Source organism: Mesoplodon densirostris, chromosome 10 (genome assembly GCF_025265405.1).
Source record: "Mesoplodon densirostris isolate mMesDen1 chromosome 10, mMesDen1 primary haplotype, whole genome shotgun sequence".
In the NCBI taxonomy this organism is placed as follows: domain Eukaryota; kingdom Metazoa; phylum Chordata; class Mammalia; order Artiodactyla; family Ziphiidae; genus Mesoplodon; species Mesoplodon densirostris.
Genome location: NC_082670.1, coordinates 80,705,363 through 80,730,627, shown reverse-complemented (window position 1 = coordinate 80,730,627; position 25,265 = coordinate 80,705,363). Strand labels below are relative to the sequence as shown.

The following is a 25,265-nucleotide window of genomic DNA, read 5'->3' as shown; positions in this document are numbered from 1 at the left end:
GCGAGCAGCATCCTTTAGGTATGGCTGTAATGTGTTTAGCTCAATGGCACGGAAACTGGCAGATATTTCTGTAGGACATACCTACTGAGAAATAGTGCTTGCTGCCAGTACCCTGACCTGCATACATTGAGCACTTAATAGTTTGCATTTTTTGTTTATTCACTTGTCCTAAATGCTTAATGAATAGATTCTCTAAGGCTTTAATTTCCAGCCAATCCTAAGTTTATTACTAAAGTTTATCAAGCAATAAACACACTATTGCACTTATACTGTCATGTTTTTATAAAGCAGCTTATAAAAGGTGACATCTGGCAAAGAGGCAGATCTATAAAAATCATGTGGGTGGATATTGTGTCATTTTTTCTTCCATACTCCCAGAAAGAGTAATATTATTTTGACACACACATACATACCCACTGTCAAGTTTCTATTTTTATAGTTAGCTTACTGCACATATCCTTAAGCTATACAAAACCTTTGGGCTAATGCAAAAAGTGACATTTCTGCATATTTATTACAATGCCATTTTAGAGGTTGACTTTGCCTGATAGGATTTTTCCAAGAACAGTGTCATTTTCATGACAGTAGACATTGTTGAGAACAATACTATTGTGCAGTTAGTCAGGAGAGGTCAAATATGGAAGGACAAATCATAAATAGCTTAACTTAATGCTTGGCATGATTATTTCTCAATATTTGCTAGATACAGGGACAGAAGAAACTACAACACAACCCTGATGAGCAGATCCCTAAGTAGTCAGAATCTGAACTAATCCTTTGTCAACATACACCCTACCCCAAAGTCCAGAAACCCTACTCCTAGGTTTATACCCCCAAAAGACTGGAGAAGAATGTTCATAACAGCTTTCTTTAGAAAAGCCCAAACTAGAAGCAGCCCAGATGTCCTTCAGTCACCACATGGATAAATGTAGTAGACTTATAAAATGGAATACTTCACAGCAGTGAAAACATACCACCTACTGTCCGATGCAGCAACATTAATGAATCTCACAGACAGTTGAATGAAAGAAGCTGGCTACTGAAGAGAACCTACTGTATGATGTACTGTATTGGAAAATTCAAGAACTGACAGAACTGACCAATGGTGATAGATGTTAGAATAGCGCTTACATGTGTGTGTGTGTGTGTGTGTGTGTGTGTGTGTGTGTGTGTGTGTGTGTGTAGGTGGGGGGTAGTTTATTGAGGGCACTGTCTAGGAAGGGGCGGAGGGAGTCTTCTGGAGTAATGGAAACACAGTGTTTCACTGTCTGGGTCCTGGTTACCTGTGTGTATACATATGCAAAAATGCAGAGTGGCACACTTAAGATTATCCCACCTTACTATATGTTCTGGATACCTATTGCTGTGTAATAAACCAATGAAAAACATAACAGCTGAAAACAGTTTGTTGGTATTATATCTCACAATGGTGTGGGTCAGGGATTCGCAAAGGGCAGTGCAAGGATGATTGGCTTATCTCATCCAGTAAAGTCTGGTGCCTCGACTGGGGCAACTCCAATGGCAGAAAGTCAGTTAGGTTCCCCCCTGCGCCTCCTCTCTCCCCGCCCCACCCCCTGGGGCTATCTAAACGGGCTTTCTCAGGACATGTTGACCTCAAGATGGTCAAACTTCTTAACTTAGAACAGTTCATGACCTTAAGAGCTGGTGTTTTAAGAGAGTAAGTGGACACAACAGTTTCTTAAGACCTGGGCAGAGTAAGTTCGGCTGAATTCTCTTGGTCAGAGTACTTACCGAGCCCACCAGACTCAAGGAGATAGACCCCCTACCTGTCACTGGAAGGGATGTTAAAGATTTTGCGGCCACATTTTATAGACACAATATCTCAATTTTAAAGTTTTCTTTAAAAAGTTAAAATCGGTCACATTACTCTCAAAACCTTATCTTCTGTTGGAGGGTATTGCAAAATTTAAATCTAGTTCTGAAAAACACAAACAGCAAAAGAGACCCTCCATCTGAAATCACAGTTTCCATCCTATCATACATCTCCTCTCCATTTCTTTTGAGGTTAAAAACTCTGTGACTTTTTCTTATGTTATTTGAAGTTTCTGGGCTTTGAGTTTTATTTTTGCCAGGCTTGGGTGAACCTAGACTTTTATTTAATCATTTACGGCCTAAAGTTAACTGTCAGATTGAAGTCAGATAAGGCTTCTGATACAACTGAAATCCTTTGCTCCTTTTGATTTATGGATAATGAATTTGCCCTCTTATGGTCATAGTATGATTTTTAAGAAAGAAATCCTATATTTCTTATTAATCATCTATCAGAGCTATGTTGCCCAACCGGTCTCTTTGTACAAATCCTTATTAAGAGATGAGCACAGGGCGGCTACATTTATGAAGTGAGGTTTTATATGAGATTGACTGGCAATGTTTATTCAAGCTAAATAAAGCCAGCGTGAAAGCAGAGCCTTTTAAATTATTTGGCTTCATTTGAACATGCCACTGATGTAGACAGCTTGGGAAAGCAGTGTGTGTACACAAAAAGCTACATTATCAAACATATCGAAAGGTTTCAATGCCAGCACACCAAACATCTCTAGCAGAGATAATTACTGCACCCGTGCTGGGCATAATTTAGGTCAAAAGAAGCACTTCAGCCAGATCTTTAAACAACATTGTACATCTCATTTGAAGTTTTTGGGACCATATCTCAATTTTGTGCCAGTATGTTCAAAGTCCATTTTACAGAGTCAAGATTAGAAAAATCTGACTTCATATCCTCTCAGATTTTCTTCTTAATTAATTGCAGAATGCTATCCTTTTGCTCCCTCCCCACAACCCCCATCAAACCAGAAAGAATTTGTGCAGTAATTCCATATCACTGTAATTTCAAGACTCTGCTTTCATTTGTCACTTAAAGAGCTTTGCCATATATAAAGCAGTTAACCCAGCTCCAAAGCCGTATCACTTTGTCAAAAGAGAGTTGTTTGCACTTTACGTGACAAGCTATTTGTATAAAGTGCCAGGGTTTGAACTAAATATACTGAATGAAATCTAAGTTATAGGTGATGGAATCTTGTTTGTAGTGCTTGTCATTTGCTGCTCACTCTTTCCCCCCCCCCAGCCTTCTAACTGCCCCCCCAAATCGAATGGGACTGTTTTGAAGAGACCCCTTTAATTTTGATAATATTAATGGTGTTGCTTGAGCCACATCAGAAGGCACACAATTCTAGAGTTTGATGAACACATTCGTTTCCTCTCACTGATGTCTGACTCTTGAATACTGTAGACTGCTTAGAAAAATGCTAACGTGCATATTTGTATATGTGGCATGTCTAAAGCATGTTTATGTGTACAAATAATATCCATGTATGAGTCTGTGAGTATAACAGAAGCATGACCTTAGGAATTGGCTAGATTCTAATCCATTCCATTCTGTTCTCAAGCAGTATGACCTTGGACAAAATAAGATGTTTGAACTTGTTTGCTCATCTGTAATTTGGGGGAACTAATCCCAACCCTCAGGATTATTGGTGCATTGGTTTTCTTGTGTGGCGTATCATGAATACTAGAAGTCCCTAGATTCTTAGGACTATCACAGTAAGCACATTTTCTGGGCTGTGAGTTGAGCTGATTCTCTGTAGAAGGTTTTTTGGGTTTTGTTTTAATCTAAACATTTCCAAGAATTAGTTATTCATATTTAAATTGTTAACAAATGTAAAAAAAAAAATATATATATATATATATTTGATACCTACTTCATGTAGATACCCTTCACAGTAAACCAGGCCCCTCCTGGGATATAACGTTTCCACCGTGCTTCTCAAAGGTGTCCACAAACCAACACCAGTGGCTTATTATCACCCACAGGCCTATGCAAAACACGGATTCTCAGATCCCAACCCAGACCTTTTGAAATAGAAACTGCATTTCAACCTTTATTTATTTTCACACTAAAGTTAAAGAAGAACTTTTCTAGTAGAGTGATTGCTGGTTCTTAAGTTGGAAGACCTAGGTTCTCGTGGAGTTTGTTTGTTTGTTTGTTTTTTTGTTTTTTTTTTTTGTTTTTTTTTGCTGTACGCGGGCCTCTCACTGCCGTGGCCTCTCCCGTTGCGGAGCACAGGCTCCGGACACACAGACTCCGCGGCCATGGCTCGCGGGCCCAGCCGCTCAGCGGCATGTGGGATCCTCCAGGATCGGGGCACGAACCCGCGTCCCCTGCATCGGCAGGCGGACTCTCAACCACTGCGCCACCAGGGAGGCCCTGTTTGTTTGTTTTTAAAGGTTTTTAACCATGACCTTCAGTAAGAAATAGATTTAATATCATTACCCAACAAAGAGGAGCATACATACTCATAAACACATGTAGTTAAAACAAAAGTTGCACCAAACAATATTTACCCTTGCTATATGCTGAGCACTCAGACATTTTTTATTTCAGTTTAAAACATGCCAGCCATGGCCCCTTAAATTGATTTTATAGTCATCCGTAAAGAACTGTTGTTTTATGTGACCTTGTGCACTTTTTCCTCCCCAGGCCTTGATTTTCTCAACTGTAAAAGTGTGTATGTTGTATCAATTGATTTCAAATGTCTCTTAGCTTAAACAGCCTGTGATGCACTTCAAAATGTGAAAATCCACTTCTGGACCACATTTTAAAAGCCGCATGTTTATTGGTTATTGTATGTGTTGTTTTATTGAGAGGGCCGGAAGGGGCGCAGACAAACAATGGCTCACAGACCACAGCTTTTGCATAATAAAAGCTCACAGCCCAGAGTGGTAGATGGTGCAAAGTGAACAATTACATGCAGGTCCTAAACATGTGTCATTATTTAAAGCAAACAAAACACACTTTTAGGCTTTTAAAAATGTGTATACTTTGTCAGTGTGTAACTAAAACATAGTGAACTAAATCCTCGTCCTGTCTAATATACAATCAGAATATTTTTGGGGGGTGGGGAGGTACCAAATTACTTTATTTGAAGGAATGGTACTAAGGAAAGAACTTGTAGATGTTTTGGTACAACTTACAGAAAAGGTAAAGGTAACCCAAACATGCGTGCACTGCCTTGATGCAGGGAAGTCACCCCTGTGGCTACAGGAAGCCAGCCTAAGGCTTAGCTCTCATTATCACTGTATTCCAGGGTGTGCTTGTCAAAGAGACACTCTGTCGTGCCAGATTCGGGGGCTCCCATCTTGGGCAAGTTGGTTATGTGGTCACCCAATTCTTTGATGGATTTCACCTGCTCATTCAGGTAATGAGTCTCAATGAAGTCACACAAATTGGGGTCATTTTTGTCAGTGGCCAGTCTGTGCAGTTCCAGTAGTGACTGAGGCATGCTTTTTTCCAAGCGTAGCACACATTCCATTGCATTCAGCCCATTCTCCCAGTCATCATGGTCTGGTTTCTTGATATCCTGAAGGAAGATTCGGCCACCCCGTTGGTTCTGCAGCTGATTCATCAGTTTCTCAACATGTTCCCTCTCCTCACAAGATTGGTGAAGAAAGTATTTGGCAGAGTTCTTCAAAGCCACATCACTGTGGTCAAAATAGTACGACACAGACACGTAGACGTAGGAGGCATATAGCTCCAGGTTGATCTGGTGGCTGAGGGCGGCCTCCGAGTGCTGGTGGTAGTACTGGCGGTAGTGCTGGCGCCCCTGCAAGTGGGACGCAGTCATCATGGCGGGCGGCCGAGGGGAGGCGGCGGCGGGGGCCTTGGGGCGGTCGGAGGGTGCCGTGAGGTGGTGGTGAGGGCTGGCGCTGGGCGGCCGGCCGGAGCGGGGGGACGAGCGCCGGGTTCCGTCCAAGCACTGTTGAAGCAGGAAACTGTGGCGACTCTCCGCGAAGACTGTCCACAGTCAGAATACTAGGCAGTCTTCTGTTTAGAAAAAATGGTAACTGCAGTAGAGAAAGCTGACAGCATCTTGACCGGTGAGCAGAATGGAAAGATCACCAGTGAAGGGCAATCATCGTGTCCCTCCTGATGTGATGCCCTGAGAAGGGCACAAGGTGGCCAGTACAGCTTTGGGGCCAGGAATACGTAACCCGAATCCAATCTGCAGGACACATCAGAGAAACCCCAGTAAGGAGTAGTTCTATTAAAAAGTATGTGGAAGGTACAAGTAGGGATATATTGTGAAACAAAAAAAGTCAAAGAAATGTTTGAGATCAAAGGAAACTACAGAGACAGGGGCACTAAATAAGAGCCTATACTAGATCTTACAATGGACAGGGAGAATGCCATAAGGGACATCACTAGTTAATAGACAAAACTGGGAAAGAAGATGGTGGATTAGATAAAATATGGTACCAATGTTACATTTACTGAAGCTGGTTGCTGTACTGTGGTGATAAGAGAAATTGTCCTTATTTATTTATTTATTTTTCGCGGTACACGGGCCTCTCACTGCTGTGGCCTCTCCTGTTGCGGAGCAACAGGCTCCGGATGCGCAGGCTCAGCGGCCATGGCTCACGGGCCTAGCCGCTCCGCGGCACGTGGGATCTTCCTGGACCAGGGCATGAACCCGTGTCCCCTGCATCGGCAGGCGGACTCTCAACCGCTGCGCCACCAGGGAAACCCTGTCCTTATTCTTAAATGCACACTGAATGAAACTTATTTTCAAAATAAGGACAGGAAATAAACAGTATGTGTATAAGGAGAAAGTGCAAATGATAAGCAGATGGGGAAAATGTTAACTCAAGATGGATCTGGGGTGTAGATAGGTGTTCCTTGTGCTGTTCTGGTTCGTGGAATTTGGGGATACATTTGAAATTAATTCCAAATTAAAATTTTTGAGATTTTCCTTCCTCTCCTCTAATGGCGCCCCTTTGTGTTTCCGGAATGCCTGGAGTGCTTTTGCCTTGGGACTTGTGCCTTTTTAAAGGCAAGTTGGGCTGAGCTGGAGCCCTCTGTATTCTCTAGTTTCCCAAAGCTCTTCGCTTCCTCGCGAGCTGACAGAATAGGCCTGCAGTGCGCACCTCCTATCTCTCCCCTTGTCCCTCAGGCCTTTTGGTCTGTCCCTCTTCTGTCATACCTACCCCTGCTTCAGTGCCCAGATATATTACTGATTAGCTGGTTCTGTTAGTCTTTCTCACTTGGCCTTTGGCTGACCTTGACCTCTACCCAATTCTTGGCCTCTTGCCCCAGTTCACTATATTCTCCCACCTTTTAGCACCAATCTCTTGGAGAGAGCACTGCTCTCTTTTGATCGTGAAGGAAACCCAGGATCCTCTTTTTAAAAACACTGTAGAACAGGGACTCAGATATCAACAGATGTCTGCACATACCAGGGAGTCCAGAGGCTTCTGATGATAGGTCTTGGGCTCTACTGAAGCCAGAAATCCACAAATACCTTTAAAACATTTTTAAAAAGCAATGGTCTCCCTTTCCTGTGGCAGAGGAATTCTGGAGGAATAAACAAAGGTGGTTCTTGCTTGTCTGCTCTGCCAGGTGCCCACATGGCCAGACAGATTTCAAACTAGTGGCCCTCTGTAATTGTTAATTATCCTTCGCAGCCACGTCCTTGTCCTCAAGAAGGTGCAGTCTTATTGATGAGGTGAGACACTTGAATGTGAAACCGACTGATAGATGTGTGATAAAATGCGTTCAGAAATATTATAGTAAGTAATACATGGCAGGAATTGGAGAAACCAAAAGACCATTGTGGCTGTGGATGCAGCTTGGCTGATGGAAGAAGTTGGAGAGCAACGAGGATGTGTCTCCCAGAATCTCTAGAAAGAGCCTCCTAATGGCTCTGTAGTGAAAGACAAAGCAGGCAGGCGAGGAGCCCAGCTCTGGGGCACAGGATACCAGATGGTTCACTGAAAGTCAGAGCTCAGGGTCTGAGGGGTGAGGGAAGAGGGCTCAACCCTTGGGCTTCAGCCTGCATTTTCACAAAAAGCCTCAATTTAGATTTTAGATATTATTTCCAAAAGAGGAGAGTTACAGAAGTGTTCTAGCTGGAATGCAAGAAGCCCTCTGCCATACCTCTTGACCACTCACCTGCCACGTACTTTGAATTAAAAAAAAGGAAAATCCCACATGCTGCAGAGCAACTACACCCATGAGCCACAACTACTGAGCCTGTGTGCCACAACTACTGAAGCCCGCGTGCCTAGAGCCCGTGCTCCTCAACAAGAGAAGCCACCGCAATGAGAAGCCCGCACACTGCAACAAAGAGTAGCCCCCGCTCGCCACAACTAGAGAAAGCCCACATGCAGCAACAAAGACCCAAAGCAGCCAAAATAAATTAATTAATTAAAAAAAAATTTTTTTTAATTTAAAAAGAAAAAAAAGTTCTGTCATTACCTTAGGAATATCTTAATTATTTTGATCTTATTTTTTCCTGTTCAAAGTTTGCTTTTTTTTTTAAAACATAGGCATACTTTTTGGACCACTGCTTTGAGATTTCTTCCTTTCTGCTTTTCTCAGTATACCAGGAGCCTCAAAAGCAGAGGTCTTCCATCCTCTCAGAAGCTCTGTCCCTCCCCGCCCATGCCTGTAATAACGTCCTCTCGCCATGTGTCTCCTGCACCTGTCCAGGTGGCGTTCTCCTCTTCCTGCCACCTTCCCCACCCCAAGATTAACAGTTCCAAACCTTCTACTGCAAGCACAGTTGGTACTCAGTTTATTGGTAATTAATGAGTAGTACTTCCTTGACAGAACATAATGGAACTACAGAGCAATCACTTAGAAAGGGAAACAACTGTCAGTTATCACTCTAATGAATCCTGTTTAACAGAGGTGATGGCAGCCCGGCTGATGCACAACTTTCTGTGCATCGAAAGTGGATCCCTTAATAACTCCATTACTGTACTGTGTATAATTTGCAAAACAACTGCTCTCAAGGCCAAATTATAAAGTGGCTTCAGCTATGGGTAACAGTGTAATTTTGGAACCATTCTCAGAACTAGTTATTAACTGTTCACTGTTAATATTTGAATATGAGTGAACAGAAACAATTCTTAACATTAAAAAATTTAAATAGTATGGTAGTGGCGGTGACAATTATTGAGATGATCATAGCAATGATGTTAACAAATGACCTTCGTTGGATCATATGTGACAGGCCCTATACTGAACATTTCATATGCATCATCTCACTTAATTCTCAGAACAGTAGAGTGTTAAAAATCAGTTTTCAGAAGGGCAACTTCATGGCTGTTGTGCAAATATAAACACAGTTTAAGATCTTATTCAGCTCATTAATTTAAGAGGGTGAGGGACCTAGTAAGATGTTAAAATTAGTCCAAAAATGATTTGAGATTATATGTGTGTGTGTGTGTGTGTGTGTGTGTGTGTGAGATTTGATACATTGTTGGGCCAGATACAGAACAGGATAATGTCCTGCTGGTCCATAAGAGCTCACACAAGTTACTGTCTCCCATCAGTTGTAAAATAGCCCCGTGAACAGAAAGTCACACCCAGCAGTGGGAACACTATACTAAAGGAATCCAGTAATCTCGTTTGCCTATTTCCAAGTTTGAAATGTTTTTTCTGATACCTGTAAGGCAGGTAGTGCTATAATCCGCACATTACAAATGGAGAAACTGAGGCTTTGTGCTGTTAAGTAACTTGGCCAAGGTTACATAAGAGATGGAGCGGCGACTGACTTGAGTCTGACTCCTTACACAGCTGGCACTGTGGTGATGAACAGCATGGGCTCAGTAAATGAACAGGTTTGAGTTCAACTCCCAGTGAACTTGGGCCAGGTAACTACTGTGCCTTTATTTTTTCATCTGTGAGGTTGTGTTGCTAATAGTTTTAAGTCACAATGGTGTTGTGAGGATATGGTAAGGTGACATGTTAAAGCCTTGTGCGTGTTGTACGTGACATTGCACTCCCTCTGTAAATGTCAGCAGCTGTTGTCATCATCAGTAATGATCATCACGATCGAGCACCACCTGCATGTGTCTTGAAAATATCAGTGCCCTCACCTTCTCTACCTCGATTGGCCATGGTTGCCTTAAAAGTCTGCGCACATCCAGAGTATGAGCTCCAGGAATCTCCACCACAGAAAACCAATTCTCCATCACAGTTTTTGTCCAGGATCATGACCAGATTCGGCTGACCCCAGGAATACAAAGGTAGTGTAATAGTTGGAAAAGTATCTCTTCCTCCAGGGAACAAAACGACAGTAGTGCCATGTGGCTTATAAAAATATTTGCCCCTGCTATTCTATAACCTGTAAGACTTTAAGGATGCATGGATCCATGATAACTGTAGCAGGTATCATTTTAAAAACCTACTCAAAGTAAGTATCAGTGTCATACAACACATGCTAGAGTAGATTTTTCTCAATGGCAAAAATCCAAGCATGGCATTCAGTTTTTCCTTTCCTGGAACTCATATTCCCTTGTATCAGTGACAATGGAGTTGAAATGTTTAGGTCTTGTATTAGATATCATCTCACTGTCTTGCTTTGAGCAGATGAGGTGTTGGAGGCATCTCTATCAATCTTGTCTTTTGGAATTAAGGAGCGCCAAATGACAGAAATCAAAGGTTAAATGACAAAATGGTGTGTGCTTGGTGAATTTACCATTTTTTTAAATAAGATTTTTCTATAGATATTAAGGAGGTTATAATTTTTTAGGAGCTAATTTACTGGAGACACACTTCTATGCTGGCTCCTTATCTCTGAGATTAGAGCCTTACTGAAGTCAGCCTATGTATATCTAGTTACTCACATATATCAAAAATTTCTCTTTATGCTCTCATCTTTGTTGTGTGGGGTAGAAGGAAGCATTCATCTCAAAGATGGGGCATGATTTCTTGATTTGGAATTCTTCAAAAACACATAAAAATTATTAGCTTTGTCTTCATAGGATTCATGTGTTAGATTTTTGCCTCATCACAAAAGAAGTGCAGCATGTCGGTCTTGTTATTGTGATCCTAAGATGAAGGCAGATACTCATGATTAATTCTTTATGATTTTCTTGTTATCATTGATAATACAAACAATATGTCTGTACTATTTGAGAGTTGACAAGCACCAAGTATTTTTAAACATGCCAAGTTTGTTTGGTACTCCTCCTACGTATTTTCTTAAATTTGTAAAATTGTGAAATATTTGTTTCTTGTTGTATATTTAGAATTATTGCCTTATATGCTCTCACCATACTGTGAATGGTCCAAGAAACTCAGTTTAATTTTGCAGGTATATTGTTGTGAGGAATTGTTACAAAGAACTACTCTCCAAGGGTTAAGCGGTTGTTCCTAGTGGAAATAAAGTGGACTGAAAGAGACACTGAAGAGGCTTGCAAATGATATCTTAGTAACTCATATCAGGATCGCCCCAAATCTGTTTTTACAGTTTCCTTCTTGCATGGAAAGACTACAGACAGGTTTATTTTAGCTCAAATTTCTATTCCATATGGCCTTGGCACCCTCAGAGCAAATGTATTTTCTATTTTACTCTTAGTTTTCTCAACCAAAATGAGACTTAAGTCACCAGTGAAATATTGCAGGATGTATTGGCTTAGGGGATATATCTTTTCTAATTTTAACTTCTTTAGAAGTTCAGTTGATATAAATATCCTTTAGTGTAGTTTGCCAGGCACTGTGTACTCTAGTTCTAATCAAAAGTCATACCAAGTCAGAAGAGAATCGGGTTGGTGAAATTCTTCTCAACATTTGTGTCTGTTCTACTTCCTAACGGTCATATGTCCTAAACTTTTCATTTGTAAAACCACTCATGAAGACATACCATGTTACTAAATGTGGGTTCCTCCGGAATATAGTGGACGGTAGGGGAAGAGAGTAGTGGAATTATGTTTTAATTGTATAGTCATTAACTGACTGAATTTGCTTTTTTCAAAATTTTTACATTAGCCTTCATGACCTTTAAAAACATTGTGAATTAAGGTAGAACATAAGTAATGCAGTCTCATTAACTTTAATAAAGTTCAATAAAAATTCTAAATTTAAAAAGCTTTCTTCAAAAAACAGTGTGTAATTACTAAAGCGTTAAATAGAACATCACAGTTTAAAATTATTAAAAATTACTAAGTATCCATTTAGGATGAGATTTGTTTTATGATTGCAAACACCTCCAAAACAAATCGACAGTCAATTGCAATGCATTTGGAGATGTAAAAGCACCATTAATTACTGTTAATGGTACTTCTCTAATGTATGTAAATACATCATCTGCACCGGAGCTCTTGGCAGTTATTTCTTACTTCTTTCTAGACAGTTTAAAGATCTTAATTTATTAATATTCACAACAAGCAGAAAGATAAACATTGTTTTGAAGCTCTTGATGAATGGCGATTGGAGACATACTGTGCTTGTGCTGAGAGTAGATATTAGCTTGTTGGCAATAACTCACGGCCCTACATGAAATAGACCCCGAAAGGGAGACCAAGAGTTTAGAATGATGTTATTAAGAGTCTCTGGAAGCACTTTATTCTGAGGTACCTCAGATTTGAAAATTTTATTAGCCTCACTCTACACTTATTTCATTGTTTGTCCCCAGAATGTTAAACTCAGCACAGGCTCCTGCCATGGTAAGCATTATTTTTGATGCACTTTACTGAATATGACTGACAAGGACTTTTTCAGGCATACATTGGGAGAGCAGTGTTTCCTATTTATTATGTCCTTTCATCTCTGCCTGAGCTAGAATATTCATGCTGTAAAAGTAATAAAAAGAAAAAAGAATATTCTGTGTTTTCTTGCAAAGCTCACCTCCAAATCCAAACAAAGTGAATGCTTTAGAGACTCACAGGTAGGATTTTCACCAATTTAGATATAAAATGTGACAATTGGCAGAATCATATATCAACATCTGGATCCTTCTCAAATGTCACAGGCTGAGTAGTAGGAAAGTAAAAGCAAATTTTATAATGAAATGTTTTTTGGCATTTATTTTTATCATAGACTAGATTGAAAGGTTTTGTTTTCACTCATATCTTCTTTAACTTTCTTTGATGGAGACGTGTAGTCAGCTTAGCTTAGTTGCTTAATAAGTTAAAAATATCGAGTGTTGATGAAAATTTCAAATATTGCTTCTAATTTTGAGTTTCCAGATTTAGCAAATAAGAATACAGGAGCCCAGATAAATTTGAATTTCAGACAAATGCAATTTTTAAAAAGATTTTGAGTATTTTAATGTCCATTTCGTCAGTGGATGTGTTTTGAAATTATTAGGATTCACAATTTTAAGAGTAGAGCAAAGGAAAGATGGAAAACGCAAACAGTTGGTTCTTGTTAAATTTCAGTTAAAATTTGTTTCATGTAAGTATATCCCATGTGATACATGGCACATACTTACCCTAAAAGATTTTTGTTGTTTGCCTGAAATTCAGCTGCTCATTCTATGTTTCATCTGGGAATGCTCTTCTAGTTTATGATGAGAAAAAAATCAGTGCTGTTTGTGAGCATTTAAACTCACACACTAGATTTTTTAATGTGTAAAATGGCAGCAAAAATTGTAGCAATCTCCCAAGGCCGTTGGGAGTATTAAACGCATTGATACTAGTAAAGCTCATGGAACAGTTCCTGGCATCTAGTAAGCACTGTGGAAGAACACAAGCTTTTGTTCTCAAATGATCATTTGTTCTAATGTTAGACACCTTTTTTACTGGAAGCCTGCTGTTACAGATAAGTAAAAATGTGAAGGAATCTTCCTGATGTGATTGACAACAACTATAGTTCATCTACAAAAATATAGGGTGCCACAAGTGACCCTGTGACTGAAATATGTAAAAGTTCAATATGTTACCGTGCTCACAGGCATTGAAAAGAGCCACAACAATGGCAACTTTTCCTTTTGCTTTTTATAGAGACACCTTGTATTTATTATTATGATATGTCAAGTCGGCTCTGGAACATATGTGTGCTTGAGAAAAGAATAGAGAAAGGATAAAGGAGCCAGGTAGGAGCCAAAGTGCTCATTACAGTTGGTAGTGAGCAAAATGAAGGTCAGCAATGTGAACACAAAAATTCTTATCACGCCCGATGGAAATTCACCATGGTGTTGGTGAGTGTTTTAAATGTAAGATCAACCAGTGTTCCTGATTATTCGTTTGTGATCCCTAAGAAATGCCAAGTACTGGGCACCCCTACCTTCTATCCCTGCTCTGGGAGTCAGTGTAGAAGTCAGAGCAGGCTGGGTTATAATGTACTGTTACAAAATAGTAACAACAGTAACAAAATTTCTGAGGCTTAATCAACCATCATTTATTTCTCAACCTTGGAGGTCCCACCGTGGTTCCAGGGGTCTCTCCAGAGCTGCTCTCCTCCAAGGGGGTGGCTCATCATTTTATTCCACTGCTGACTTGTGGCACCTTTATTTCAAGACTTGAGGTTTACTACAATTGTGGAAGAGAGGCATTGGCAAGTGCACATGGGCAGTGATGTGGAGCATGTTACTACTGATCACAGCCAGTGGCCCAGAGCTGGTCATGTGGCCCTGTGCAACTGCAAAGGGGGTTCTGAAACATAGCCTTCCATGTGTCAAGCCATGAACGTTCTGGGAGAGGACCCAGAGCAATTAGCACTAGTTTGCCATACTGGCAAATGTTGCTGATGGATTTTGCTACTCCCTTCCACAAAGGCCAGAGGCAACTTCAGAATTCCTCTCCACTGTGTGGCAGGCAGTAGTTGGCAATCAAAACTGGCAAGAGAAGTTGAGACACAGATGTAGAGAACAAACGTATGGACACCAAGGGGGGAAAGCAGTGGGGGGGTGGGGATGGTGGTGTGCTGAATTGGGCAATTGGGATTGACATGTATACACTGATGTGTATAAAATTGATGACTAATAAGAACCTGCTGTATAAAAAAATAAATAAAATTAAATTAAAAAAAAAAAAAACTAAAAAACCACCCCAAAACTGGCAAGAGAGCTGAAACCTGTTAGCCATTGCTGCACTGCTCCCATAAGCCAGAGAAAACATCTATTGCGGTAGGAATTTGGATGTCATGCATAGTGATTAGAGTCTTAGGAATAAGTGAAAATAGATTCTTAGGATAGTCTTTATCACAGGTTTATTGACTTGAATTTACCATCACTCCAGGTTCTGTTTGATTTGGGAGAAGGTAGTTTCCAGGTATCCCAGTAATCAATCTCGATGATAGTATTTTAAAAATGTATCTCCAATTGACCTGAAATTTAAGTCCTCCCTAGCTTTGTTCCCATGCAACACAAGTATTAGGAGTTTTTCATGACTGTGACGAAAAGGGAGGGACTTATTAACAAACCTTGAAATAAAAGTTGAAAATTGTTTTTTGATCCTGGTGTAAAACTGATAGTATCAAAGCTTTTTCCAGCTTAAGGCAGTCTTGTCCATGATACCTTAAAGTGCTGCTTGATGAGAAATTCAGATCAGCCCCCATATGAGCCTGGCCATTTCAGTTCAGTTTTCAGTTAGGTGGAATTTTCTGGTGAGTGACACTTTCTCCCAATTAACTTTGATGAAGGGATGTAGCCTTAGAATGTTCTCAAGTTGGGAATATGAGTTATATGTCAGTGAGATCTGATTCTTGGAAGACTGGAGAATAATGAAGACACCTTTGAAGTGGGGAATTACTTTTCAGAGTTTTTCTACAATGCAGTTGTTCATACCGGCCCTAATCAACAACATTTGTTGTTAATGTTTTCTTTTGAATAGCTCTTCAGTTCAAGGCACAGTGCTAGACACTGTGATGAACATTAAGTTATAATAGAAGTATTTTACAATGGAATATTACTCAGCCATAAAAAAACAAAATTGAGTTATTTGTAGTGAGGTGGATGGACCTAGAGTCTGTCGTACAGAGTGAAGTAAATCAGAAAGAGAAAAATAGTGTATGCTAACACATATATATGGACTCTAAAAAAAAAAGGGTTCTGAGGAAGCTAGGGGCAGGACAGGAATAAAGACGCAGATGTAGAGAATGGACTTGAGGACACGGGGAGGGGGAAGGGGGAGCTGGGACGAAGTGAGAGAGTGGCATTGACATATATACACTACCAAATGTAAAATAGCTAGCTAGTGGGAAGCAGCCGCATCGCACAGGGAGATGAGCTCGGTACTTTGTGACCACCTAGAGGGGTGGGATAGGGATGGTGGGAGGGAGGGAGATGCAAGAGGGAGGAGATATGGGGATATATGTATATGTATAGCTGATTCACTTTGTTATAAAGCAGAAACTAACACACCATTGTAAAGCAATTATACTCCAATAAAGATGTTTAAAAAAGTTATAATAGAAGTACTTTCTAAAAATAGAAACTGAGAAATTGGAGAAAGAGAAAAATATGGCCAAATATAATCAAGTGCTTAGCTGTGTTTTTCACGATAGAAAGTCAGAGGAGCTAAGGCTGGAGAAATTACTCAGGGTCGGAGTAGGCCTGTTGGAGGAGGAAAAAAAAAAATCACTGAATGTTTCATTAATTAAATATGTCAGGAGGAGAGAGAGGTCGTATGACACCCCACACTGATGTCATAGACATTTAGTCAGAAGCTGTTTTTTCTTGCCTCTTCAGTGAAAACCAAGCTTTCCTTGAACTCTTAGTGATTTAAAAAAAGGAAAAAAGAAAAACACACAAACAGTATCACTTAATTCCCACAGTATAATGATTCAAAGTGGCCTTCAGTTAATTTCTAATTAGAACCTCCATATACTTCTTTTAAAATACAAGTTAAGATAGATGCAAAAAATAGTAGTCTGACATTGAATCATAACCACTTTAAATACAGGTAGTCAAGGTAGGTGTTTAATCATCTCCTGAGAGTAAGCATTTTTTTTCTTTTGTAAGATTACTCATAGTTTTTAACTGATGAGACCTATGTTAATATATGTTTTTAAAACCACAGAGATAATATACAAGCCCATTTTCATGGGTAATCTGCACCCCACCCACTCCCCCTCTTTCCCTGAGTCCTTCTCCTCTATCAAGAGGTTCAAAAGTTAGGTGTGGGCTTCCCTGGTGGCGCAGTGGTTGGGAGTCCGCCTGCCCATGCAGGGGACGCGGGTTCGTGCTCCAGTCCGGGAGGATCCCACGTGCCGTGGAGCAGCTGGGCCCGTGAGACATGGCCGCTGAGCCTGCGCACCTGGAGCCTGTGCTCTGTGGCGGGAGGGGCCACAGCAGTGAGAGGCCTGCGTACAGCAAAAAAAAAAAAAAAAAAAGTTAAGTGTGAAATCTTTGATACCTTTCCCTAGGTGTTTTGTTGTTGTTACCTGTTTTGTTCTGTGTTTTGTTTTTTTTTTTTTTTTTTGCTAAAACCTAATGACTAAAGGTCATCAGGAACATGAATTCCAAGGTAGGTTTATTAGCCTGCTGCAGCAAGGCTGAACACACGCCAGAACTGTGGATTGTCTCAAAAGAATGAGTTAGAGAAGGGATACTAGAAGATTGGGGGGCTGGAGTTAGTCATGGGATGTTCTTAGGTATTTGTCAGAATATGTCAAGTAGGCAGTTTCTGGAACAGTTTCTGAGTCTATGAGAAAAATGCATGGCTCTGAATGAACTAATGATAAGTTTAAGCTTAGTCTGTCGTCATGGTTTGGTTAGGTACAGCTTCTCTGTTTCATGAGTCATAGTGCAGCTTTGCAAGATATGGTTGATATTCCCATTCTCAAGGGGTTCATAAGTAAGACTCTCCTGCTGAAATGTAGTACCTATTGTACATTTCCAATTTTTCTTCTTGTCCTCATGAAGCAGTGCTAATGCCATATGTCACAGACTTACTTTCCTATTTTAAAACACTGATGTTAGTTTTATTTTGTTGATCATAAAGCTATTAAAGAGTTAGAATAATGCTTTTAGATTAGATTTTTATTTTAGAATAAGTCATTTAAAGGAAAACCATTTCACTGTTTTGAATGAATGAACAAATGAGATTCTTGAGAGAGGGGAGGCCTGAGTAGGATCCAGGAATCTAAGGACCCCTAGAGAATCTAGGATGGTTTTGGGAGATCTGATTTAGGTATTAGAAAGGTGGGCACTGTTTAGAAAAGAGCTGGAAACCAGGGAAACCAGTATGATGCCCATAATAATAGAGGTTAGGGAGAATGGGGGCTGGATTTAGGGCCAATGGAGTGAAGTGGACAGATTTGAGAGCTGCCCAGAAGTACAACCTAGATGTGACTGGGCAGGTGAATGGGTAAATGAAATGTGGTACATCTACATCATGGAGATTATTCAGCATTCAAAAGAATAAACTATTAATCCACACAAAAACTTGCATGCCTCTCCGGAGAGTATGCTGCGTGAAAAAAGCCAGGTTCTAAAGGTTACATGTTGTATGATTCCATGTATATAACATTATTAAAATGACAGAAGTATAGAAATGGAGAACAGATGCGTGGTTAAGGATGGGTAGGGAACTGGGGTGGGAGGGAAATGGGTTTGGTTACAAATGGGCAATACGAGGGATCTTTGAGAATGGAAATGTTCTGTGTCTTGGGAAAAAAACACACAAAGGTGAATGATTTAACTGAGGCTGTAGGTTTATTTTTGTAATTGTTATTTTAGGCACAGCATATGATTGTAGTCATTGTTTCTGCATTCATGTCCATTGGTGTTTAGAAACTAAAATTGTGGTATAATGAAATTAGTTCATTATTCTGGTCCAACTTCTGTTGCTAACTAAGTTGTGACCTTGGTCACGTTCTTCATATTTGCTGGAACTTAGGCTCCTCTTGAGGGCTTTGGAATAATTACTGTCAGAGGTCCCTTCCAGATGTAAAATTTGATGGTTTCATGTTTGAATGCATCAAGTGCATTTCAGCATCTCAAAAGTACACTCAGACATGCAACAGTGGGTCTGTTATGTTATTTATTTTATTTCATCAAGAATGTTTTTGCATGGGTTATTTTAATGCGTGGAACTTACCAGTATTTCTTTTCAACAATGCCAAAGGTTAAGACCCCCAATTCCCCCCTTGCAGTTAGTTCTCTAAGTGCTTCTATGGAGACTAGTGACTTTGAAGTCAAAGACTAGGATCTTTATGTTTTCCTTAGTTAGCTCCTGTGTCCTGTCTCCTTAACCTTTGTAGTTTATAAATTCTGTGGTATTTGACTTGAGCTTTTCAGGAAAAGTGCAAATTAGAAGTAAGTAATTGATCACTATGGGCATAGAAACCCCAATAGTTAGAATTTGCAAAGTAAAATTATCTCTTTCCACCATTACAATTAATGACCCAATATTATATTTAGACCGATTTTTCACATAGAAATGTAATCTTGGGAAAGAAATAATAGCTATAAACCAAGGTGTATATTATAGTATATTTGAACATCATCTCTATATTACTTATGTTTTCAAAGTCATTTTTATACTTTGAAAGCTCTGGGTTTAATGTATTATATATATTGGCATCAGGGGAACCAAAATGAAATATCAGTTTGATTTAGGGTTGCTATGGAGAACATTTTCATGTTTCAATTCAATAGTTTATAAAATATTTATGCATGCTTATATACATATACTTAAGCACATTTATAGTTTGGTGAATATTTTTTAATTGACTATCATGATTTAATAATACCCATTTGAAACAAAGCCAATAAGCAAGAAAAAATACACATTTCAAGTTCATTTTATTACTGTAAGAGAAAGCGTTTTAAAAGACTTGCATGCTTTTTCTGCATAGAAAGCTTTTCGTGATCTTTTTGATATGCCTGCTAATATTATTCAGTATTCATCCTTTGATTTCCTGGCTTCATTAGTTAGTATTTATAATTGCTTGGGTTTGGGGTGTCTTGGCCAGCAATTTAATTACATCTAACTATCAAGTCACAGATAGAATGATCTTATTCTAGTTGCACCATTTTGTCCTGGGTATGATATTCCCTTATACTGTCTCCTAAGACTTTCTTAGAGCAGCATGTCCTATAAAGTTTTGGTTTAAAAGTTTTTAGAATAAAAGAGCTCAAGAGCAGTGAACAGCAGCTAACATCCAAGTTAGGCTGCAGCCATCAGATTTTCTCACGTTCCTCAACTATTATTCCTGAAGGGGAAGGAAAACTCCCAGTTGTTTAGGATCCTCTTTGTGCTTGGATGACACTGTGCTAATCTGGAGGTGATATTCAACTACAGTATAACATACATCTTGGTTTATGCTTGCTATTTCTAATTAAATCTCTTACACTAATCTTATAGAAAAAGAAAATGTCACCCACTTCCTTAAAAGTCCTTACTTGTCTCTTTTAGCTTCTGGTGACTCCTGAGGTTCCTTGGCTTGTGACACCTTAGCTCCAGTCTTTGCCTCTGTCTTCCCTGCCACTTCTCTGTGTCCAAATCTGTCCCTCCTTTCTCTTATAAAAACACCAGTCCTTGGATTTAAGGCCTACCCTAAATCCTATATGATTTCATCTTGGTAACCCTAATTAATTACATCTGCAAAGATCTGAGGATCAAGTCAAAGCTAACTCCAAGTCAGAAAATGTAGGATGAGGCCAATTGATTTTCTCAGGTTCTGCAGGCATTTATACTTGTCTCCATTCCTCCTCCTGTGAGCAGCCCCCTGGACCAGACTGCTAAGACTCGAGTTTTTGGTGCAGGAGCCTATGTAAATGCCGCATCTCTTCACCTCACCCCTGCATTTCCTTTGCCTTCTCCTCTCTTCTGTTTTTTTTTTTTTTTATTTTTTAAAATTTTATTTATTTATTTTTTAGAAGATGTTGGGGGTAGTTGTTAATTAATTAATTAATTTTTGCTGTGTTGGGTCTTTGTTTCTGTGCGAGGGTTTTCTCCAGTCATGGCAAGTGGGGGCTACTCTTCATCGCGGTGTGTGGGCCTCTCACTATTGCGGCCTCTCTTGTTGTGGAGCACAGGCTCCAGACGTGCAGGCTCAGTAGTTGTGGCTCATGGGCCTAGTTGCTCCGCGGCATGTGGGATCCTCCCAGACCAGGGCTCGAACCCGTGTCCCCTGCATTGGCAGGCAGATTCTCAACCACTGCGCCACCAGGGAAGCCCTCTTCTGTTGTTTTAGTGCCATGTATGTTTCAGTCACACCATTCATCTCTAGTGAAATGTGTTCTAACTTCCAAATAGGCAACACACAGTCCATTTGAAACAGAATTCACTTGGAGAGACAGTATAATGCAGTGAATGAAGCACAGGCTTTGGAGTTAGGAAGAGATAGTTTCATTTTCCCATTCTAGGCCTTCCCTTGCTGGGTATGAAATGCAAGTGAGTCATTTACCATCTCTGATATTGCTGTCTGTATCTTATTACGAGAAGTGGAGATGCTCTACTTCCAAGCTCACTCACAGGGTGGTTGGCAGGATTCAGCTCTTCTATGCTTGTTGGACTGTTGGCCTCAGTTCCTTGTCACATGGGCTTCCTGTAGGGCACCTTGCTTCTCCTAATGTAGCAAGCGAGATAAGCCAGAGAAAGAGAGTGAGAAAGATGGGAGTTTTCATAAACTAATCTTAGGGTTAACATTCCAATACTTGTGCTAATTCGGTTTATCAAAAAGAAGTCACTAGATTCATAATACGATCAAAGAGAGAGAGGAATGACACAAGGATGTGAATCCCAGAAGGTGGGATTATTAGAAGACATCTTAGAAGCTGCTAAATGTGGTACCCTCCCCCCAAACCAATCTTAGTATCTTTCTTTGGACTATCACCTAGTATTTCTAGCTTGGGGTACGTACTGACTCTTGTTTCCTGCAATGTCTTCTGAGCACAGAGAGGCCAGATGTCAAATTGGAATAGTGAAGCATAAAAGGGTTAAAGAGTTGGCTTGGGAAGCCCCAGAGAATCAGGAACAGTATTGTGATAAGAGCTTCAATCAGCTGATATCCTGGTGGGTCATTATCTCCTGAATTATTTTGCTACATGATTACACATGAACTATAGAGCTTCAGAAATAAACCACTATAGTAGGCCAGGAGGGAACAATATGAGCAGTCATTTAGAATGTGCCACTGCCGAGAGAATTGCTAAATGGCAGTTCTTTGAAACCACTTTACCAAACTATAGTTTGTATGTCTGCTGTAACTGCTCCTTTAAGTCAGAGCAGCTATACCCTCATTCCTTGTTCTAAACACCCGGTTCTGAAACCACCATTTCAGGACTATATTTTTGGGAGAACACTGAACATCATTTCTAGGCATTTCCAATTCTACATAATTAGAATAGAAAGACTTTCAAGTCGGCTTCAGGTTTTTAGCTTGTTATATAAATAAGTTCACAGGAATCGCAAATGCTTTACAGAAATCTGACAGCAACTATAAAAGGTTTTTGAACATTTTTGTTGCCAAAGTCCCAGGAATTGCTGGAATCTTAAATAGCCCGTTTTAAGCTCCAATTCAGAAGCTTTTTGTCATGTTTAATAATGTGGAGAATAATTCCCTTTCTGTTAGTCGTTTCCTCTTTTATAATCCACAAGGATCTTTGAACCATAGAATGGATATTTTCTAGAGCTATAAATTGGAGGTCCTTTTGGTCCAAAACTTAAAATGGCCTTTTAATGTACCGCTTCTGTAAATCCACTTATCTAGGCCTAAAGCTTCATTAAAATCCATTTAAATGAAAGCATTATATAGGTATATGTCCAATTCAAATGGTGATCATTTTGAAATGGGAATGCCATGGAGGACATGATAAATTCCTGTGTGCAGTAGGAAGTTTAGGAGAAACAAAATTATTTTACCTTATTAAATATTAGTATTAAAATTAGAACTATATTTTCTTATTTCCTCTCCTCTCTTTTAAAGTATAAGGGTAGCTAGAAGTTTGGTCGAGGGTCCAGTGACCCCCATTAAGTCCATGGATAGTGTTCATGAGATCTGAGAACTTGAATGGGGAGAAAAGAAATTAGATCTTTATTTACACTTAACTCTAACTGGAATTTAGCATTTCTTTCAAGTGTGAATATAGGCATAAGACCACAGTAATATTGGTAGTACTTGTGACTTTGTCACCAATGGAAATCAAAAATATTGTTTAGGGCTTCCCTGGTGGCGCAGTGGTTGAGAGTCCGCCTGCCGATGCAGGGGATACGGGTTCGTGCTCCGGTCCGGGAGGATCCCACATGCCGCGGAGCAGCTGGGTCCGTGAGCCATGGCTGCTGAGCCTGCGTGTCCGGAGCCTGTGCTCCGCAACGGGAGAGGCCACGACAGTGAGAGGCCCGCATACCGCAAAAAAAAAAAAAAAAAAAAAAATTGTTTAATCATATTATGGTTATTGCAAATATCTCAGAATTTTATTTGGCTTATCATTCCTTTGAAAATAGAGTAGTCATTCAACTTGCTATTGGGTTTCATTGTTTGGGGTCTTAATAAAGAAGCACATATTGCTATATTACAAATATGTTTTAAAATATTCTGTTATATTTCAGTATAATTTGTGTTCTCTGTAATTCTCTGTACTTTTTTATTTAAAAAAATATAATTCTTAGAAGCAGTGCATAGGCTTCATCAAGTGGCCAAAGGGGTCCAGGTACACACACACACACACACACACATATACACACATACACATACACATTGTGCTAGACCCTAGAAGGCATGTAGAATGAATAAGGAGACCTGACATTCAATGAGCAAGTGCTGGAGAAGAGGCACTTTTCTTTTTTAACTTTTTTTTTTTTTTTTTTTTGCGGTATGCGGGCCTCTCACTGTTGTGGCCTCCCCCGTTGCGGAGCACAGGCTCCGGACGCGCAGGCTCCGGACGCGCAGGCTCAGCGGCCATGGCTCACGGGCCCAGCCGCTCCGCGGCATATGGGATCCTCCCAGACCGGGGCACGAACCCGTATCCCCTGCATCGGCAGGCGGACTCTCAACCACTTGCGCCACCAGGGAGGCCCTTTTTTTAACTTTTTATTTTATATTACAGTACAGGTGATTAACAATGTTGTGTTAGTTTCAGGTGTACAGCAAAGTGGTTCATTTATACATACACATGTATATAGTCTTTTACAAATTCTTTTCCCATTTAGGTTGTTACATAATTGGATAATAGGCACTTTGAATGGATGGTGTCCTTTAATCTTTCCACCAACCCTGTGAGGTACATGTCATTATCATCGGCATTTTACCGATGTTGGATCAGACTTAGCTGGTGTAACCAGCCTCCAAGATGCCCTCCAGTGATCGTCACCTTTTTGTACTCACCGTTTAGTGAAGTCGCTTCCTACATTGTGTCAGGTTGATCTCTCTGACCAATAGAATGCAGTGGAAGCAACAGTGTGTGACTTCTGAGGCTAGGTCACAAAAAGACTACTCACCTTGGGGGAAGCTAGTTGCTTTATTGTGAGAACAATTAAGCAGCCACATGAAGAGGTCTACCTAGCAAGGAATAAGGTCTCCTTCCAGCAGCCAGCACCAGCTTCTCAGCCTTGTAAGTGCACCATCTTTGAAGCAGATCTTCCAGCCCCAGTTGAGCCTACAGATGATTCAAGACCTGGTATACGTTTTGACTCCTACCTCCCAAGAGACCCTGAGCTATAACCACTGAGTTAAGCTATTTCCAAAATTCCTGACCCACAGAAACTATGTGAGATGATAATTGTTTATGATTGTTTTAAGCCCCTGGGTTTGGGGGACAGTTTGTTAAATGGCAATAGATAACTGACATCCAGGGCTTATGTAACTTTCCCAAGGTTGGATAACTAGTAAATGACTGAGGCTGGATGGCAGTCCAGCTGTTGTTGATGGAGTATCTATTTTCCTTACATTGGCAGGACAGCAGTGTTTCTGAGATAATCAGGTACACTGTATCCCTTCTCCTCCTCTTCCTGTCATACACGGTAGGTACACAGTACTTGACAATTGATGAAGTGGTGGATCATCTATTTCCTCAGTTAATCCCCTTAAATTCTTAAAGGAAATCAAGCAGTGTAACAGGAACAACAACAACAAAACCAGGTAAAATTTATTAAGCAATTGCAATCAATCCCAGTAACAATCATGTATGTATATTTTTACCAGCCTACTGTGACAGGAAGTAAGTGAAATGTCACTTGATCCTCACAGTCACCTTGCCAGGAGTGCAAGGAGGTGACATGTCCCATTTTATAGATGACTTGAATGAGTTTAATGTTAAAGGGACTTGCTAAAGGAACATGACTTTTCTGTGTTAGAGGCAAAAGTAGAACCTGCTTCTCCTGATTTGAGTTACCTCCTATCCTGCTGATACAAAAGTATTAAAAGATAAAAGGATAGTCACCAGGCTAATTTGAACAGGGTTTATTTGAAGTAGTGCCTTTTCTGCTGGTATAGATAGAAAAATATTTGAACCTTGAAATTTTTTTGGAAGAACTTGGATAAAAACCATCGTACATTTGAATTTATATTCCCAAACTCAGGGGAAGCAATGTGCACTGGATGGTAAATTGATCTCTAGATAATCCCTTGA

General features: G+C 40.1%; 2 protein-coding genes across 15 annotated transcripts in view; one reads left to right on the top strand and one right to left on the bottom strand.

Moving 5' to 3' along the window:
* Positions 1 to 25,265, top strand: part of FHIT (fragile histidine triad diadenosine triphosphatase) — a 1,490,046-nt gene that overhangs the window by 902,598 nt on the left and 562,183 nt on the right. The window lies entirely within an intron of this gene.
* On the bottom strand, positions 5,079 to 8,485 carry LOC132497262 (ferritin heavy chain-like). The gene is made up of 2 exons (XM_060110322.1): positions 8,350 to 8,485; positions 5,079 to 5,812 (listed from the first exon to the last, which is right to left on the bottom strand). The coding sequence occupies exons 1-2, from the start codon at positions 8,483 to 8,485 to the stop codon at positions 5,079 to 5,081; spliced, it is 870 nt and encodes a 289-aa protein (XP_059966305.1).

Excerpts from the sequence above, each read along its gene's own strand:
- LOC132497262 (XM_060110322.1), bottom strand. The coding sequence starts at position 8,485 with ATGGCGAGAGGACGTTATTACAGGCATGGGCGGGGAGGGACAGAGCTT. Across the intron at positions 5,813-8,349 it reads TCAAAGCAGTGGTCCAAAAA|TCTTCGCGGAGAGTCGCCAC; the intron begins GTATGCCTATGT and ends GACTGTGGACAG.